At 40.0% G+C, this 19,502-nt stretch overlaps 1 protein-coding gene across 2 annotated transcripts; it reads right to left on the reverse strand.

The window, feature by feature from the left end:
• Positions 1-1,246: 1,246 nt before the first annotated feature.
• LOC101155928 (myosin-binding protein H) lies at positions 1,247-19,281 on the reverse strand. 2 transcript variants are annotated; one of them, XM_020704693.2, is made up of 14 exons: positions 19,023-19,281; positions 17,907-17,966; positions 17,732-17,788; positions 17,291-17,425; positions 16,757-16,924; positions 12,075-12,163; positions 11,681-11,876; positions 10,979-11,118; positions 10,105-10,264; positions 8,946-9,082; positions 7,221-7,407; positions 7,023-7,085; positions 3,447-3,489; positions 1,247-3,268 (listed from the first exon to the last, which is right to left on the reverse strand). In XM_020704693.2, the coding sequence occupies exons 1-12, from the start codon at positions 19,240-19,242 to the stop codon at positions 7,045-7,047; spliced, it is 1,590 nt and encodes a 529-aa protein (XP_020560352.1). In that variant the 5' UTR covers positions 19,243-19,281; the 3' UTR covers positions 1,247-3,268; positions 3,447-3,489; positions 7,023-7,044. The 2 variants fall into 2 exon arrangements, with proteins under 2 accessions (XP_020560352.1, XP_020560353.1); XM_020704694.2 differs by lacking the exon at positions 17,907-17,966 and having other exon boundaries at positions 19,023-19,280.
• Between the last annotated feature and the right edge of the window lie 221 nt (positions 19,282-19,502).

The following is a 19,502-nucleotide window of genomic DNA, read 5'->3' on the forward strand; positions in this document are numbered from 1 at the left end:
TTGAAATATATAATGATGTTCTTTAGGTAACCCTCAAGTTTATAGACTGCATTTTGTGCACAAATGGCACACATTTTTATCAAAATGGCCACCATTTGGATTTTTCTCCTGGCTCACATGCTATTATGAAAGACGGAATTCTAAAATACATCTATGCCAAATTCGGTGCTTGTACCACTAAATTGACGATTTGACTGAAATATTATCGTAACCTGCTCGGCTAATTGTCTAATTTCCCAATTTCTAACAGTCAAGCTACATGCATGGAGCCTGCACTTATAGCTTGAACAGCACTTCCTGGGCCACTGCGGATTGCACTGGATTTAAGGGTGTGGGAAAAATTAAAAATATTACCTGTGTCTCGTACTTCACCCTTATTTACCCACACGTGTGGAATAGCTTAGGAGTTTGCTACGGCCTGTCTCCTGCAGCATGCCTGTATAAAAAATGAAGCATGAACATTTTTCTATAGGGGCTAACAAGTGGTTTACGACCTTGATATTTGTGCTGGTCACCTGCGTGGCCCATACAGATTTGCCCATTTTTTGCCCGCAGATAGCCTGCATTCGCCCCCAAGGGACCAAGGCTTTACATAAGCAAAAGAATTGAGACAGTGACATCTATGCATTTTTTCCAAAGAATACAAGTCTCCAAAGCTATATGAGAAATTATAGGAAACACCGTTCACCCTAATTTCAGACCCTCAGATACAGCACAGAGTCATCTCAGTACAAAAGTATCACAACAACAAATCCTGAGAATCAGCAGGAACCAGGAAGCTAGGCACAGAGATGATTGAAATCTACAAATACCTGATTGTTGACTTTTCTGAAAATGCTCAAAGCAGGCAGTCTTTTATGCACACTTCTTGACAAAATGCTCCTTTATTTGAAGAATGTGAAAGTTTAAACAGTTTGTTGGTGCAGCAGCAGCATTTAAACTGATGACTCAGTTGGAATAGTGCTGAGGACACGCCTGGGGCTGACTGTGCAAAAAACACTGTCTACCAAAAAGCAGTTGTCACAGAATGGGCAGACGGCAGGTTCCAATTTCAGCAGGTTGATTTTGTGGGTTGATTTGCAGGCGCGACATGATGGCTTCGGTCACGGAGATTAGACGTTGGAGCTGGCGGCCGTGCTCTAGCAACAAAGTAGAAAACCTCTGAGGGTTCTTTGTGCTAGATACTCCTGCTGCTGGATCCATGTTGGGCTAAGTATTCTGTCACAAAACGGGCAGACAGCTGGTTGCAATTGCAGCAGGTTTTATTAGCACTGCTAAAACTTCACAAAGCTAAATCAGGGTCAGGCAGCCATGGGTCACTAATGGGGAGGGGAGCATCAGAAAGGAAACCAGAGTAGTCTGGTTCCAGGCCAGATTTGGGGCAGCCAGCAGCCAAACAGAGTCAGAGACAAAACACAGTCAAGAAATCAGACGATCATATCCAGCTATGCCACTCGGTAATAGAGACAGAGTACCACAAAAAAAACAAAAACTTTTCACTGAGTGAGGCTCAGTGCAGTGCTTAAGTGTACTGTGGGTGATTGCAAATGAAAGTCAGGTGTGTGGCATTCAGAACCTGTGGGGTTGCTGGGAGATGAAGTACATTCAGAGCTCTGGAGACTGTTCCCACCGGTGACCAGAGGGGGAGACAGAGCTCTGACTTCTGACAGCAGTTTTGGTAATGAAGGTCAATGTTGGATCTTCAGTCTGAACAACACAAGTTCAGATGATCAAATTGTGTTAGTTTAAAATAAAGATCTTCAGAGATTCACATAATAAGAAAAAATAACACTTTTAGAATATTTATGGAAAATAATCTGAACAACCAAAAATCGTAAAGATGAGAAAACAAATAAATCACAAAGAATCACCTTGTATGTTGTTTTGGGTTTTATTTTGAAGTGCATATTTATTTATACTACAATAAAAAGCAAATAGAAACTGAAAATAAAGGTGCTAAATTTAGCAGTAGATCAAAGGTTTCAACCGGCATAGCGTATCATTCAGGTGGGATGGGCAGGACTTGGTTTTGTTTGTACATAATGAAAATAGTGGAAGAGTAAATGCAGCTTCGTACTCCGTGAGAAGACACCTTGTGATGATGTTGCTGTCTTGTGGCCTCAAACATGATGTTCTGGCTGCTTCTCTGACATTTCACTTCAAAACTTCCCATCATGTTAGAACTTCAGTGTGACTGAAAGCAAATCAGTGTATGGATGTGCATGCTGAACACAGAAGATCTAAATAGCAATATGTGACCTAGATCTGACTGAAAACTACATTCGTTATCTTTCTTCCATTCTCTTACATTTCATCTAAAGACGTAAAAAAACATTGTCTTCCTTAAGTTTATAGTTGTTTTTGGTGTTTTTTAAATGTTCTTGTGACATTTTTCTGATAATGGTGGACATATATAGAAAAGATTTAGCTTAAAGTTGGATTTCTGGGTATTTCTTTATTCAAATTATTAAGAATTAAGAGCAGATGCCAAAAATCTTAGGTGTGACGTAGAATTTACAATCGCCAGGCCATAATCTCCCTGCTCCGCTTTATTCTGATGCATCCATAGATCCATGAATGTCTTTGTTTTCCTCATCTGAGCTGGTATCTGGCTCAAAGCTTTAGCTTCAGATACCTTTAATATCGCTCGCCATTTTTGTTGCACCGCTAATGTAAGCTTTTGCTTAGGGTTGTGAGGGGCTGTAAGCTAGCAGGAGAGAGTGTAAACAGATGGATGACGGGAAGTAGAGGCAGGTTTACTAGGCACCAACAGTTCCACCTGCAACTTAGAGGTGAATTTCTAATAAACTCCTGTCGCTCTGAAGAAACTATGTCCTAGAAAATGTCATAAAAATGTGCCTAAACGCAGCATTTTAATATTTAAAAGACCACTGGGAACGTTCTTAGAATTGATCAAAAGATGATGGGAGTGGGATTTTAACTTTAACATGTGGTCGTCCACCAATTCAGTCCACTCAAAAAAATTAACCATTTCCGTCATCTGAGATGCTTATGTCACCTGAGCTGCTGCTGAAGCTCTGGACTTGGGCTACATCCAGTATGAATTGTGAAATGAAACATAAACCACTCTTCTTCTTCTTACAGTCACACATGTATGTGTCTAACTTCTCACAAAGCATAAACTGTTTCTAAGAATCTTTGGATGGAGAAATAGATGAGTATTTTGTTGGGTTATGCTGTCCCTTTCTTCATTATGTACACTCTTCTGCACAGCCAGTCGAAGCATCTTCTCCCATATTTGTGCGCACTGTGAAAAAAGATTGAATTTATGAATAAGGATAGTTATATTTTGCTTTTTAAATTATTTCAAACCTTTATTGGCCAATCTACAAATATTATTGTTATTATTATTTTTTAAGTGTGCTATGTTTTTGAGCATAAATTGAAAACCCAAAGACAGAAGCACACCCAATATGCAAACTCACCTTAAAGCATACGATTCAGACTTGTGGTGGTTCTTTAAATGCACTGGTAGAAAAAAGAAATTGAATAAAAATTACTACTTTAGTTAAAAGCATCTGCTACTTGATGCAGAATTTGCAGCAGTGGATGCAGTTTATTTTTTTTAACTTGGAGCAATATGTGTTTGTGTGTTTTTTTTTACTTAATAGCTTCATGCCTATAAACATTGTAGGTTCTATCAGTGGTTGCAACATATACTATATAGCTCCATATGTTTTGCAGTCGCAGTGCGACAGATAACTGTACTATGATTTATCACTGTTCTACATTTACTTTACACCAAAGAAAAACAAAAATAACTTCATGGTGATGTGTAAAAGGAGTAGCAGTGAAATATTTCCAAACCGAAGAGGCAGGGTAAATTATAGCTCACAAATCCTCAGCCTTATCTGTGCTTTGTACTTAAAAAGCACAGCAAGTCTCATCTCTGACTAGTAAGCAATTTTACCGACAACCATCGCGTGCTAGCTTGTGAACTATTTACTATACCCTTTTCTTTGACAGTCATGTCTGAAAATAATTGGTTACCAATTATTTTCAGACATACAAAAAATGAATGCTCGAGTAAAAAATTTACATTTGTCAATTTTAAACAGGGAAGACATGATGACTTGGCCATAGAAATACATTTTTTGAAGTCTCATGTGTTTGCACATATGTGAGATCTCCTGCGTACTTTCCACTGGAGATTACGTGACTCAGTTTCTGCCCTCTTAGCCCATTCTCCATTCTTCTCACTTTGCTTCACTTAGCCTGTCTGCTCATGGTAATGTGAAGAGTTTGGCAGTGTGTCAGATTATCTGGTGTCATTTTTAGGGGCACTAGAAGGTTGTGCTGACAACATCCCCCTTCCCTACCCACAGGGGCTACCTGCCTAAACTTCTCATCTTTCCCCCATCCCATGACTGACAGCGTTACAGGACTGAAACCCGTAACTTGATAGCAGTATTGTGTCATATTAGAGGGCATTTGACAGGAAAGCTTGCTTTGTGATAAGTGATCACATCAAGACAGCTTTCAGCACAGGTGTGATGTGCTCTCTGGTCATTTAAATTCTTGTTAGAGAAGGCATGTGACCTTAGTCATACTTAACCAACAATGTTGTCAAATGCTGTTAAATTCACCTTTGCAATTCACATTAGACACTTCAAGGCCATCCAGTTAACACCATTCACCTCCCTTTTTTGCATCCGATTCCAGGAGACCAAATTGCGATTTCTTTAGGGTGCATTCAGATTGGAAAAGTCCATTGGTCTGAACAGAGTCTTGAACCTTGCGGTTAGTCTTTATTTAGACTGCCTTTCAACTGGACATTTCAGTATCAAACCAAAGCTGGCAAACAAAACAACGTAGCTAAAGATTTATACAGTCACTGGCTAGGAATTAGGAGGGTGGGGCAAAGTAACAGCAGCAAGAATAATGGAAGTCCTGCGCTTTGCAATCCTTGTCAGAATACAGTAGTTCAAACTTGAGATTTTGCTGATCAAATTTGAACATCTTTGACTTGTTACTTTGGTACAGGAAAGGCATGCTGCAAGATTGTTAGTGAGGAGACGACCACCAAGAAGATATGCTGACAAGTGTTTATGACAGGGATGTCAAACTCCAGGCCTCGGGGGCCAGCCTGCTGCTGGTTTCCAGAAATCCTGCCTTATGCAGAAATCCTGATGCTGTTTACTTGGATCTGGTGTGTTCAGTCAATAAGGAGATTCAATGGCACGTTGGTTGGAAAAAGTGTTGGACACTGGCCATCGAGTCCTGGATTCTGACACCCCTGGCTTATGTCGCATAGATTGTGGGGAAAATAATAAGAATCAATGTGTATCATGTTAAAAGTTGTTTTAATCAGCCTCCATTTATCCAACCAAATTTCACTGAGTTGTGTCTCACCAGTGCTTTATGTTTGTCTACAACTTATGGTTCCTATTCTGTTTACATCCTATAATCCTATGGTGGCCATTTTGGTCCAGTTGTTCCGCTCTGACTGAACAAATTTTCAGTCTGAACACACCCAAGTGAACCCTGGTCCGGGACCAGGAACTGCTCTAGGACCCATCTTTCTAGATGGTCTCAGTTTGATTCCAATGGCTCCGGTTTGCTCTGTGTCCTCAGTCTGAATACGCTCCGTGCTCAGAGCAGAACAGCTGGACCAAAACAGCCACCGTAGCCGGGCATTACATGATGTAAAGAGAGTATGCTAACTCATTGAAAATTGGTCAGATATTTGTTGTGGATTATTGGGGGAAACGAACTCTGGTTCACTATAGGAGAACAAAATGTGTCCAGTCTGAATACACCCTTAGTTATAAGATTTAGCAACAGCTAATTTAATTCTGTGAAGTGGAAAAAACACTCTTTTTAAAACATACAAAAGAAACCAAATAATTGTTTTTAGGTGAAATCATAATTTCCCACATTTGAACTGGTATTCAAAGAAAACCATTTCAACTAAGACTGTAGCAGTTCAGTTACTGCATGTCTATTCTCCTTAGGCGTGCTTTCTTCGTTTGTCCTTTTGATGCCTTTTCATCAGATATTTGAAAGGCTTTAATGATGTCTCTCTTGTTAACAGTTGCAATGACACTAAGAGTCTCCCAGAAGTAACTGAAAGGCCACACTGCTAAAGTGTTTAGAAAGTGATCCGTCACTGTGATTGCCTGGTTATGTGAGTAAAATCAGACTCACGGAAAAACCAAAACGTGAAATGTGGTATTTTGATGTCTTATTCAAAAATCGTTACCACATTAACACGTCTAAAAACCAGATTTGTGTGAAGTGCATGGAAGAGAAATGCTGACAGGAGAAACAGGAAGAGCGCAGAGGCTGGGCAGGTATTTAAACCATGGCTAAGTACAGTCTCCATGATATCAGTTCATGCATTTAAGAGTTTGTATAGAAACTACAGTACACCTGTAAATCTGTAGCTTGTAATAATAAAAGTTATTAACATAAAAAGTGTATAATTTTGCTGAGACTTCAAAAAAATTAAGGTAGCTTCTTGTTTTTTTTTCAAACATTTAGGTTTGCTATCAGAGTAGGATATCTAAATGACTTCTCTGTTCATAACTTCTCTATTCACAAGAACCATTGTCCTGGAATTATAAAGGCACGGGGAGTTCCCACTAAGCTCTAAAAACCAGCTTCTGATCTCCTTTCTCCTTCAATTACATTATAAATTATTTGTTTTAGACCAGTGATTTCCCATTCAAGGAGCACACACAGTAATGCGGACATTTGTAAAATAATGAAACCTCAGATGAGGTGAAAATGAAAAACTCCAAAAATGACTTGACTGATAAGATGTTTGTAAATTTTACCCGAAATATGTTAATTTTACCTGAAATGTTTTTACACAAATGTAGTTTCTTCTAAGAGTACAATCCCAGTTAACATTCAGATTTTGCATGATTTTTTATTGTTTAGTTGTCCCTTCATAAAACTAGATTTTTTCTGTAATGAGTTGTAGCCGTAGTTTGTTTAAATCAAACTAATTCATTAGGGAAGTGATAACTTTTTGTTTAAGTTGATGTGTTTCTTACCTCTGGAAATTCCAACATTGATTTATTTGCCCTTTTCTTTATTAACTTCTGGAATAACAACTTCTGTTGGGGGAAAATAGACATTTATTTGTTCAGTCAGTCTTTGGAAATCAGTGTAAAATTAATTTTGCATATATAATCAAAAATACAAAGCTACAAACACTTAAATAAAATGTGAAGTAGAAAAAAAAAACATACGTTTGACTTCTAGTTTGCAGGAAACAGTGGCCTCTCCCTGCTCGTTCTTTGCTCGGCAGGTGTACACACCACCATCGAAGCTGCATGGCTTCCTGATCTCCAGGGAGCAGATGCCCTGGTTGGATATTTGACGAAACTTAGGGTCATCACCGATGACCATCTGATTCTTCAACCACTCAATCTTTGGCTGAAAGCAACAGAGGACACAAAAACAACTTCATTATTGTTCAGTCAGCAAATATAACTTCCTTTGTTTTACTTTTTGAATGAGTAAAACATTTTTAGATTGTTTTAAAATTACCAGGACAACAATTGTATGAAATGCCAACCTTAAACTAAAGATCAACATTTTACAAAACTTAGTTTTATTATATATTTTAAAGGTTTATTTCTAAGTGTGGCTCCTCTGTGGACATTAGAGTTGAAATTAGGTCCTTGAACATTGCTCCAGATGATTTACTACTCCTTTCTTTTCCAAATTTACTACTCAATTTCCCCTTAACTATCTCTGACTTTGAACTCGATTTAAAAAGGCAACAAAAAGCAGAATCTTTGAAGAAGTTCACTTTTTCTTATTTAAATAACAGATAATTGGCTGAGCAAACACCATCTCCATCCTGCCCATATGTTTTACCACTAATCATGACAAACAGTCTGTTTGGGAGACAAAAATAGGACCTTCTTTGACATAGCACCATCTCCATGTGGACATAGCAGTGGATCAAGCTCAGTGTCTTATCACTGACTTTTTTTTTGTTCTTCCTCAGCTCCTAAAGCAGTTTGCTGCCTTGCCTTCAACAGCACTTTATCAGCAGCAAAAAAGACAGCTTATCAAAGCCTGGAACATGTCTGTCTCCAACATTTTCCTCAAACTTTGAAGTCAATGTCAAATACGGTTAAGTCTTCCATTTTGGGGTATTTAACATTAAGGGAAAGTATTAAAAAAAGAGAAAAGTGAAAGACCACATTTGAAAGTTCATGACTTATAGTCGTAAGCTGGGATTTATCAGTGACAGGAGTTTGATGGGAAGTATGTGCTTCTCCAAAATGAAAGTGATATTCACGGTCCTTCACCCTTCAGACGGTCACTGGATATGCTTTGACACAGCTGCTGTTATCCTCTGGGACAATTAAGAAAGACTTGTTTAAACATGGTAGTACCAAAAGAGTTATTTACGGAGTATACATACACTACTTGCTCCATTTGATGTGGCAAACAAATTCCTAGGAGAGCAATAAAATCTAAATAAATCACACAATAATTTTCCTAGGAGTTATAATTCCTCTATTCATCCATACATTATTTCTATAATATATTTCTATTTAATATTTGTTATTCTTTCTTCAATAAGTCAAACAATATCCATTTCAGTTTTACTGCCTTTAAAAAGAGGGAAGTAACAGCCATGTTTCTCTCCTCCTCTGTCATGCAATCTGCCTGAGTTAGATGAACAACTGTATAGATAAGTTTAACCATAGGAGCAGCTGCCAAAAAGAGTGTGAGACATGCTGAAACTACTTAAGGAAATACCAGCGTAAGCCCTGCCTATCATCTCTGCTGGATCTCCTCAGCTGTGATTTTTATTGGAAATATCTGTCTTCATTTCATCCAGCTCAAACAAAATTCAAGTTAAACTTAAAGAAATGCATATATATTTATATTTAAAACATTCTAGGTGACTGTTTGAAATAGTAATGCAGTGCTAAAGACACCCCCTCACTGACCTTTGGGCTTCCCCGAACAGAGCACAGCAGCTTGGTGGTATATCCCACGGTGGCAGCTCGGTCCAGAAGAGGGGTGGTGAACTTGGGAGCCTCAGAGAAGTCGCGTTCCTGGTACTCAGGAGGTTTGTAGTGGATTCCTGTTATCGCACACAACAAAAGGGCTAACTTAAGTGTCTGCAAGCTCAACAGAATGGTGGTTTATAGAGCAAAGCAGTGCTTTGTGATGGATTTGTATAGAGTCTGTGGACACGCCTTGTTTCAGCAAAGTATCTTTTGATCTATTTTAAAGTGTTCCCAGTGGTTTTAATCACGATTATGCTGTTTTAGCGCAAATGATAAAACTTTCGTTTTCTAGGACATAGTTTGAGCAGAGCGGCAGTAATTCATCAGCAATTTATCTCCGAGTTGTGGTATGGAGTAAGCCCACCCCCAATTCCTGGCATACATCTGTTTAACATACGCTCTCCTGCTAGCTCACAGGCCCTCACAACCGAAACCTAACATTCCTTGGACAACTAAAATGGCGAGCAATATTGGAGCTATCCAGCTCAGACCAGGAGAACGAAGACATGGATGCATCAGAATGGGGTGGAGCTTGTGGCCAGCCCATTGTAGCTTCTATGTCACGAAAAACATCGTTCTTTTTAACTGTCTTTTCTTTTTAACTCATGAATTATAAAGAGAAATAAATAAATACTCAGAAATGTAATTTTGAGCACAACTTTCTTAATACATGTCCTCCATCATCAGAAAAATGCCAAAGTGGGTCTTTAAATCTAACAGTAGTGACAAACACAGGCTCTGAGCCAAGCCACCAATGACATTTCTAAAAGGGTAGGAGGCAAAGGTTGACGTGATTCCCTCCACCACACACACACAGACACACGAAGCAACACTACTCTGCCAACAGTCATAATGCTTTCACAGCCTCTTAAAATTTCTCTCAGCAGTTTCTGAATACCAGCCAAGTAAGCTACCCACTTACGTTTGTTTAAAGCAGTGCCAGGGTCATTTTCTCTCCTAAAGTTATCACTTCAGACCCTCAACTGCCATCTTCAGCTCATTAATGTACGCAGCACTTCTGTCATTTGTACTCTTATGTATCTAAACTATCTGATCAAAGAGTTTAACAGCACACTGTGCGTTGGAGTAAGGTCACCTGTTTTCTGAATTGTAGCAACCTCTTTGGTGACAGCGCTCTGCTCACTGATGCCCACTTGGTTCTCAGCAAAAACTCTGAAGCAGTACGAGTTGCCCATGACGAGGTCCGTGATGGTGGCGGTTAGCCTGTGGTAGTGTTCCAGCACAGTGAACCAATCCTGGAGGTGGTGACACAACAAATGATGCACTCACTCTGGTGCATAATCTGCAGATGATGCTGTGCTGTTCAGTTTTTTTACAGAGTAATAAAAAAATACTTCTATTTTTTTGTAAAGTCTCAAGCTTTAACAAATGTTCCATGTGTTTCAAGTTGCATCTCAAGAGATCGTAGGAATATTGGGAGAGAAAACAAATCTCAGTTGATTTATTTTCACAGTTTAGCATGAATCAAACACAGGAACTATCAAAAAAACGGATTTTTTTAGAAAAGTGTGAGCACCTATAAGAAGGCCAAAATTAATGCATCCGAGCAATCCAAACAACAGCAACAAATCTGAAATGGGTTTTCTCATGAAAACACAAAAAGAGTGGAAATGAGGACAGTTGTCACAGAGATCAAGTCAGGGTCCAGATTTCAGACCTGCAGAAATGCAGTGAAATCAGTGTTTTCAATCAAATTGACTTTATTTTATGTAGATCTTAATGAAATGTCAATTAAAATAGTGTCATATGAATCAAACACTATTTAATAATATAATATAATCTACAGAACTATTACTGGGTTTTCTGCTCGCTGCTGATAAAAGAGCGTCTACAAGATGTTATGCATTTTATTTCAGCATAAATTCCATTTCAGTCATTTTCAAAGACTTGCAGTACTTTGACTGTGATGGCTGCTTGTTCTATGAATTTTATGGACAAACAGGACATACCCCAGTCTTCCTGTCGGCTTTCTGAACAGTATATCCAGTGATGTCTGTGTTGCCGTTGTCCTTGGGAGGAGTCCACTCCAAAGCAGCGTTGAAGCCCCAGGAGTCCACCAGTTTCACACTGGTTGGAGGGCCAGGCAGGTCTGAAAACACATTTCTCTGTTAGCATCACACACCTAGTCTTTACACCACCCCCACCCCACCACCATTAAGTTAAGAGGTGTGAAGCAGATAGGATGCCAGTCCATTATAAGATCCACACACAAAAAAATGAAGACCAGCAATGCAATTTTGCAAGATCACAAAAACAAATACAGTTGATTTAGAAATAAAATGAAATAAAATTCTTACTTGTCGGGTTGTGGAGGAAACTGGAGTGCACAAAGAAAATCCATGCATGAGTTTTTTTTTCTGTGAGTCAGCTGTTCCGATCAGCACATGCTCATGTGGCGAGTGTTAAAAAACATTTAAACCCTAACTGCCATGCTCAACAAAACAGGACAGAAGCCTGAAATTAACATTATTAAAACTTTACTTCATATTTCAAAAGTTTAAACCTTCAAAGTGAGCAAGCATCTCTGTTTAAGTCAGAGGTCTGAAGGTGAAAAATGGTAGCAAAAATGTCATGCAACTCAGTTTTGTGTATGTATCCGTGCCATATTGTTGTATGCGATCCGCAATAAAAGACATCAGCATTTTAGTCACCGACGATCTGCAGGGTGATGGGAGCTTTGTCCTCAAAGCTATCCACTTTCAAAGACATCTCATAAACCCCAGAGTCCTCCCTCTGAGCGCCGCGAATGAACAGGATGCTGTCACGGTCACTGTTCCTGATGTTCACTCTTTTTGTGTCCAAAGGCTGACCATCCTTCAACCAGGAAACCACAGGCTTGGGCTTTCCCTGATGAAAGAAAAGTCAAAACGGGATAAAAATGAATAAAAAAATGCTGTCAGCGTGTGTTTTTTGGCTATGTAAAACCTCATATTTGGATTTTTTTCTCATAGATTCAGACAGATATACATTTAAATGTCAAACTTTTCTCAATTTCAACTTCAACCTATCAACCTCAAATTTGGAGTTGCATGTGTGACAGCTTACAATAAATGGGATGACAAGGTTGATCTGCTCGCCGACCTTCTTCACATAGCGGGATCTAAGAGCTCGAGGCAGGCGGATCTTTGGGCGGTCTGCAAAAATAGAGTCAAACGTGTTTTCAAAATGTCTGAAAGGACCAGATGCTAAAACACGGCACAAATACAGTTCAAGACAGAAATGATGAAACACGCAAGACGCAATAAATGCTACATCTTGTTGACTGTTTATATGTTGATATACTTATTTTTGAGTTAGGACATAAAAACGTATCTAGGTGTTCTGAAAAGTGGACTTTTGGAAAACATTTAAAGGCAGAAGCACCATTACAAAAATGACAACAAAGCTCTTTAGTGGCCGCTTTTATTTGTTTAAAAGAAGGAAGCTAAAAAACATAGACAAAGAAAAAAGCAACTTAAAAATCCACCTTTACGAAGGAGTTCATTTTGTGTATTGGCAGTTTATCATATTATTGTGTAGCACAGAAATCTCAATACTGTGATTTAGGGTAACTTTCCTTATGAACAAATTCATGACAACAAATTCAAGCTCAGGTGGATGTCTGGATTTTGCAATGTCTCGTTTTTGTATCTAGAGATCCCACAAAAAGTAAGAAAATTTCAGTTCGGTAAACCATTTTGTCATTACAAAAATGTCTGTTGGCATTAAGTTTTACATAGTTAGAAAGTCTGTTAAATGGAGTCACATTTGTAAAGAACAAAAATATGTGGGAGGTTGAGCAGAGCTGAGTATTAGAGTTCACATCCGGAATAATTTGCCACGCCTTTCCTGCTGATGGCAAACAAAACACTTGATTTCAGTTTAACATCGAATGGCAGCATGGCAGTGAAAGCAATAAAGGTGTCCTTAAAAATAAATAAGTCCTATGTAGTAAGTTGTATTTATTTAACTTTTAATTTACCAGGGTGTCCCTTGAGATTAAATCTTTTTTTTCAAGAAAGACCAATGTACAATGCTAACAGACACAGTAGACTCTGGAATCCACCATCTGTACAGCTTGTTCCAGTTTATAAAGCTCCTAAAGTTTCTGGAAGAGGAAGCCAAAGGAGTTAGGGCTCAGGGTTCAGGCAGCTCTTTGACATAGAGATGCTGTTGGACAGGTGCAGCAAGGACATGGTGACTTTGGTTTAAACTCCTAGAGCAGTCACGATGCACAGAATCTGCAGCTGACAAAAGAAAGCTGGTTGTAGATAAAATTGAAAAGCAAAAAGAGGCAACAAGATGTGCAAAACCACATTTGTCGGATGACACAAAGTCAGTGGATGGGAGATTGGCGGCTGGTAGAATGAAAATTTTGCCAGGAGAAATGTAAGATGTTCTTCCATCTCCCAAGAATTTGAGTAGATGAACAGCTGAAGATCCATTATGTGTATTGTGTTAAAAAAAAGCTGTACTTCAGCAGATTCTGTCAGGATGTGGTGTTAGCATGTCTAGCTGCAGAAGCAGAGGAACACAGACCGAGAGCCGGAGACCCCCTTTGGAGGTTAGCAGTAGGAGTTTGTGGCAAAGTCAAACTGGCTGACACTGCTGCTGGCTGGAGTGAGTTCTAGAGGAAAAATAGGACGGATGCTGTGTGAGTCTGTGTCAGATCAGTATAAAAGCTATGGAACGTGACTTGAATTGGATTGGGACATTATCTTTACTTGGTTTTCAATAGTTTTGGGGGGAAAGGATAAATGTCAAGCTGTTAGTTGCATATGAAATAAAAGATTTTTAAGCTGACTTGCTTTTTGTTAATATCTTAACTAGTGTGCTAAAGTGTCCTGCTACTTTTATATTTCATTTCTTCATTTGTTCTTGGTGAAGCTGGCATTGCCAATGAGCATGAACCGGCTGGGGAGGAGGGTAGTCTATCCTGACTTCTCTCCATGGGAATGTCTCTCCTTTACTTTTCTCATCTCTATCTTGAAGAATCAGTGACTTGTCTTGTCTTATAGAGCTGAGGGTATAGGTGTGGACAAATCAAGGTTTGGTGGGAGGAGATGCTGGAACAAACAAACAAGCCTTCTCTGTGTTGTGTCGGGTCTAACGTGATGGAACAGAAGTTGTTGAGAGGTGCCCACCTGGAGACCCTCATGACCTGCTAGCATCTTTTCACATTTGGGCTGTTATTATAGATTGTGGAGCATAAATGCTAGCGAAACGTATTTTGCAATGTAATTGAAAGTTCAGTTGGGACAATTGGTGCTGAGTTTCAGAGGGACAAATATTTTGTATGAATAAAAGTACAGTATCTGGGCAGGCAAAGGCAAAAGAAGTAAACCCAACATCCAGCAGTTCCTAAAAATATCTCTGATGACATAAGTCTTAGAGGAGCCCCTCCAGAGTGAAGATGTCATCCATCTGAGCAGTGAGGTCCATTTTCCCGTTTAGAGTCAGCTCAAACAAGGCCTGGTATGCGCCGCTGCGATTAAAAAGATGTGGATGAAATTGCAGCACAAATGGAACTTTCAGCAGCATCCCCACAGTCACCACGTTAGAGGGTTTCACTCACGCTGAGTGCCACGTATCAGGTGCAGCATCCCTTGCATGTTTTTGCACCAGCAGCAAATGTTCCAAAAGCCTCGAAGGCTTAAAAGATATATAAAACCCGACTTGCTGCTGTTTCCCTCATCCATCCAATATGTCCTCATAACTCACACCCCATCAACTTGCTGCTCATCCGCCAATCACACTACTCTTACTTTCTTTGTTTTCTGCTGCATGTGTTATCACCCCTGTCCATCCATTTGTCACAGTATCATTGCTGGTCAAGCTGGGATCCGGCCCGTGGAGCCATCATTTCCCAGGAAGATCAGGTCAGCCTCCAGATTTGGCTCAAACACTAATCCCTGCTAATCAACAAACCCGCCAGCAATGCTTGGACATGCTGCTGCAACCACAACATTCAGCAGGCAGCAAAAGTGCTACTGCTACCAGTGCGTAAGCTGTCTTTGTCTCTGGATAAAGTTTCTTTGAGCGGAGCGAGGGTTTTTTTCCAGTACGTGTAGGACATAGCGTCTTTAGCAAAAGCAACACACAGCTAAATTCACCCACAACAAGCCAACTAGAATCCACCAATTAGGCTAATGTTTCACTTCCCTCAGTTGACCAGCAGGTCTGTTGTCTTGACCGTGTTTCTCACCTGTTTGCTCACAGCAGTTCAAACCAAGCAGGCAGACATTGAGCTGGGTGTCTGACAGGATGTGAGAGTGAGCCCCCGTATTAGCTGACCCCCTATATACTCATCGTCTTTTTGGTACAAACAAAATTTGTTTTATTTCTTAAAATAGTTTTTTTTTTTTTTTTTTACTTTAAAGCAGAAAAGCTAAAATACAAATAATAAAAACCAACACTTAAATATGCATAAAAAAACAAATTTAGTCACTTAGTCGTTTATTTTCTTAATTAATAATTTTACCAAATAAGGCTGGATTAATATAGAAATACTTTTTTTTTTAAATGTTGCTAAAACGTTTCTTTAATTTGATGGTGCTTGTCCTTTCTTTGGATTTTGCGCAGCGATAAAGGTTTTAAGGGTTTATGACAAACCTTTAGTAATAAATAACAAGTAATCCTTAAAAATAACTTGTTTTTTTCTGAGTCAACACTTAAATAAGAAACTATGAGTTTTGGGGTCAGCTGGAGTTTAAGGCTTAGTGCCACATTCACACTGGCCTCAGCAACGTGCAATCAGGCGGCCACTTCCATTGGAAAGCCTATGTAAAGGTGCTAAAAAGCACGTTTTGGGCTTTCACGTTTAAAACTCTCACGTTCTCGCGTAGCTTCGCATGTTTTAAAGATCGTTTACGGGCCTACGTACAAAATGCATGGCCTTAAACACAGGTTGAAAGTTAAACCAGTTGAACTCTGACCAATCAAGGACTTGGATTTAGAGATGTATGGATAGCACCCTTTTTAATTCACGGAAGTGCCAACTATTTAAAGATTGATCATGGAGGATGGAATTAATAATTGCGGCTTGTGCCCAGCTGGAATTTTACGACACCAAGTCTTTCATACATCGGAATAGAGCTGTGAAAGAAAAAGCCTGGAGCAAGATTCACCAGATTTGCACCACTTTGACAGTTCGCACCAAGTCTCTTCCAACTCTGAGTACATGTGCTAGTATTGGATAGCGACAGTCCTGTGTGACCACCATAAGCTTAAAGCTAGTGCAAGAATCCGTATATAGTGCATTCTTGAATGGGTGACACGTGCCTTGTGTAAACGTAGCATAAATGTTTAAGGTCAAGGGATTAGAGTGTAACGTCAGCCGCTTTTGATGTTCTAAAAGAAAAAATGCTTCATCAAAACACCTGGATCAACAATAAAAGGCCAGTCTGTACTGAAATGTGCAGTCACATCTGAAGACATCTAACTGAAAGATTGACTTACAGCCAATGAAAGCACTTGTCAGCACCAACAGGATTTACATGAACACATCTGTAAACTCCATCCGAGGCTGGCATTTGAACCGCCCCCACCGTTGATCTTGCCCCAAGAGTATTTTGAGGATAGGTCATAAGTCACAGCTAACAGAAGGCTCCTGACAGACACCGCAGAAGTTGCATTTTCCAGTGAAAGAAATAACATGTAGGACACTGCATCAAACGTAAAAAGTGGCTCCTCTATCATTAATTTCATGGGTTCATGGTGTGGAGAGAGCTGGATCGGCTGCTGCTCACCGATAACCTCTCGAATGGGGACGGCCTGTGGAAGCGTCCCAGGCTCACTGCGGCCACCAGGGTTTACGGCCACCACGCGAACATGAAGCAGGTCTCCAATTGTCAGGTTCTTGATGCAGAAGTGGTCAGCTTGGGTCAGCTCCTCGTTTGCCACAACCCAGTCTGTTGCTGTGAAGCAACCAAAGATCCATGTTGGTGTGAGGCAAATGTATCCTTTTGATAACAGGTATAGCTCACGCCTTTCAATAACTAAACTATATTTCTTGATGGGGTACATGGTTTATCACCTGCTGACACTAGTTTACAAACAACCTGACCATAAGAGGAACACTAAGGATCACTGTGATGAAATCCTAGAAGGCATTCTGTCATTCGAGCAGATGAACACTTCTAAAAGTGGTGTCAGGGCAAACGGCGACAGCCAGTGATCTGGTGAACGCCTTACACGGCTTGTGCCCTGCTATGGGTCTTTAACCCTCTGGACGCTCAAAGGACAGGTGCTGCCGTGTCTCTCTTTTTTCCTCTTTCACTTACTTCCATCTTTGCAGTATTCCACAGTGTAACCATTCAGGCCAGAGTCTCCAATAGTCTCGGGTGCTTGCCACTTAATGGTGAGGCTGGAGTCATTGACATCATGCACGGAGACATCCAGAGGGGCACTGGTGGGGACTTTTACAGATGAAGAGATAACAAAGAAGAATTATCAGTAGATAATCCAAGCACAAGCAAATAATTGTTTACTCCAGTAGTCCATGCAGAGCTAAAACTCAAGATGGATGTATACTCCATGGTTGAACCAATAAGACGTTAAAAATCAAAAGAAGTGTATAATGAAGCAAAAAAGAGAAAATCATTTTTTTTTAAATCAAATCTGTTCTTTTAAGCATTTTCAGACCAAGAAAAAAAATGTCTCACATGGATACTAACTAAATCCACCCAAGCAAAAAAAAAAAAAAAAAGAGATGGTGGTGCTACCTGCAGGAGGTGGAGGTGTGGGGGCCTTGGGTGGCTCCTCGACCACAGCTGGAGCAGCTGATGTGAACAGGAGGGAGACTTTTTACACAGACATTATGGATTATTTTTTTAAGGAACTTTCAACTTCTATGAAAGACGGTGAAAGTATCATTTGCGTGCAGTGATCTGTGGTTACCGTCTGCTGGAGCTTCTGTTGCTGGAGTGACCGCGCTGTCTTCAAAGGCAGGAGCTGTAGCTAGCATTAAAACGCCATCACAGAGGCTAGTTAGTGACCTTAACCATGCAGGTGATCAGCCAGCTTCATTTTAAGATAACCAGCATTAATGCAGCAAAACACAACAGCAGAAAATCAAGCAAACATACGTTTGGCGTCTTCTTCTTTTTAAGGTTTGAGCTTTAAATGTAAATGTTCATGAAAAAGCAGTCCAACCAGCATGGCAGTAGCAGCAGACATGCTTTTAGGACTGAAGCCCCTGTATGTGGATCACAACTCTAGATTTCTTTGAGCCAACAGGAGGACATAATTTTTGGCAGATTCCCATTTGATCCACAGTCAGGGGATCAGTATGTTTACATGACTAAGAAGAAAAAGGTACTTCCGTCAACAGATGCCCCTCAAAGTCATTTGAAAAGAATCAGTAAATGAAAGTCCTCACACGACTATCCACAGTTTGACTTGGACTCAGACACCTAGAGGTTTTATTCCCATCTCTCTCATTCCAGTTTGGACACAGACTTCCTTCTGAACGAACATGTGAACTTTTAATTATCTTTAAAAAGCCGTCCTCCCCCAGCTGCCTTTGCTTTCTGACCTTTACCCAAAGGGGTAAAATTAGGCCCACAGCTGTTTTCTAAAAAGCTGCGGTTTAACAATGTTATCTGTTCTGTTTGAACTTTGATTTCTATCCTGCATTAAACCATGAAGCAGATCAACAGTTTGGGGTTTCAGTTTTGTATTTATATTGAGATGCCTCGTTTGGTTTTAGTAATAAGTCAAGAGTCATGGTTTAACTTCTGTGCAGCTTCATAAAATAAAAACAAAAGCAAAAATTGGAGCCCTTTAATTTGTTTTGTTTAATAAAATATAAAAATAAGTTGGTTGTTTCTCTGTTTTAAGGATGCTTTTGTGAATCTTAATGTTTTAAGATTCCTCTGTCAGAGTCATTATGACAGACTTATATGTCTCTTAAAATGTTTCTGCATTAAAATGATCTGCCGTCTACATGAGTCTAATTTTGTTACCTTTACACTTGAAAAAAAAAAAAGATTTTCTCAGTCATCTTTTCAATACCTGGAGCACTTTCCTGATCCGCAGGGGTTTCCTCTGCTGGGGCAGCTGGAGGTGTTTCCTCCTCAGCCACTGGAGCGGCTTCAGCTGTGGTCTCAGAAGATGGAGCCTCAGCTGGTGGAGGCTCTACGGGGGTGGGCTCGGGCTCCGGAGCCGGCTCAGATGCCTTCTCTGCAGCTTTCTTGGCTGCTGATTTCTTGATGGGAGCAGGTTTGCCTGGCATCTTGCTGACAGACTGTATCAGGACCCAGAGGGCTCTGAGTAACATATATAGATGAAGGCAGCTCCGCCCACCTCATGGCCTGCCCCTCCATGCCTCGGTCATCTTCTAATCTTATGTCCCATTTCAGACTCCCAGAAAGTTTGATGAGGTCTGGTGGACAGATGATGCCCAAATATACAACTTGTTTGGTTTACCAGTGTATGTGTGGGACAGACAAAGAAATAAATTAACACATAAACATGAATGATCTGCAAAATGGA

Source organism: Oryzias latipes, chromosome 7, assembly GCF_002234675.1.
Source record: "Oryzias latipes chromosome 7, ASM223467v1".
Classification (NCBI taxonomy): Eukaryota; Metazoa; Chordata; class Actinopteri; order Beloniformes; family Adrianichthyidae; genus Oryzias; species Oryzias latipes.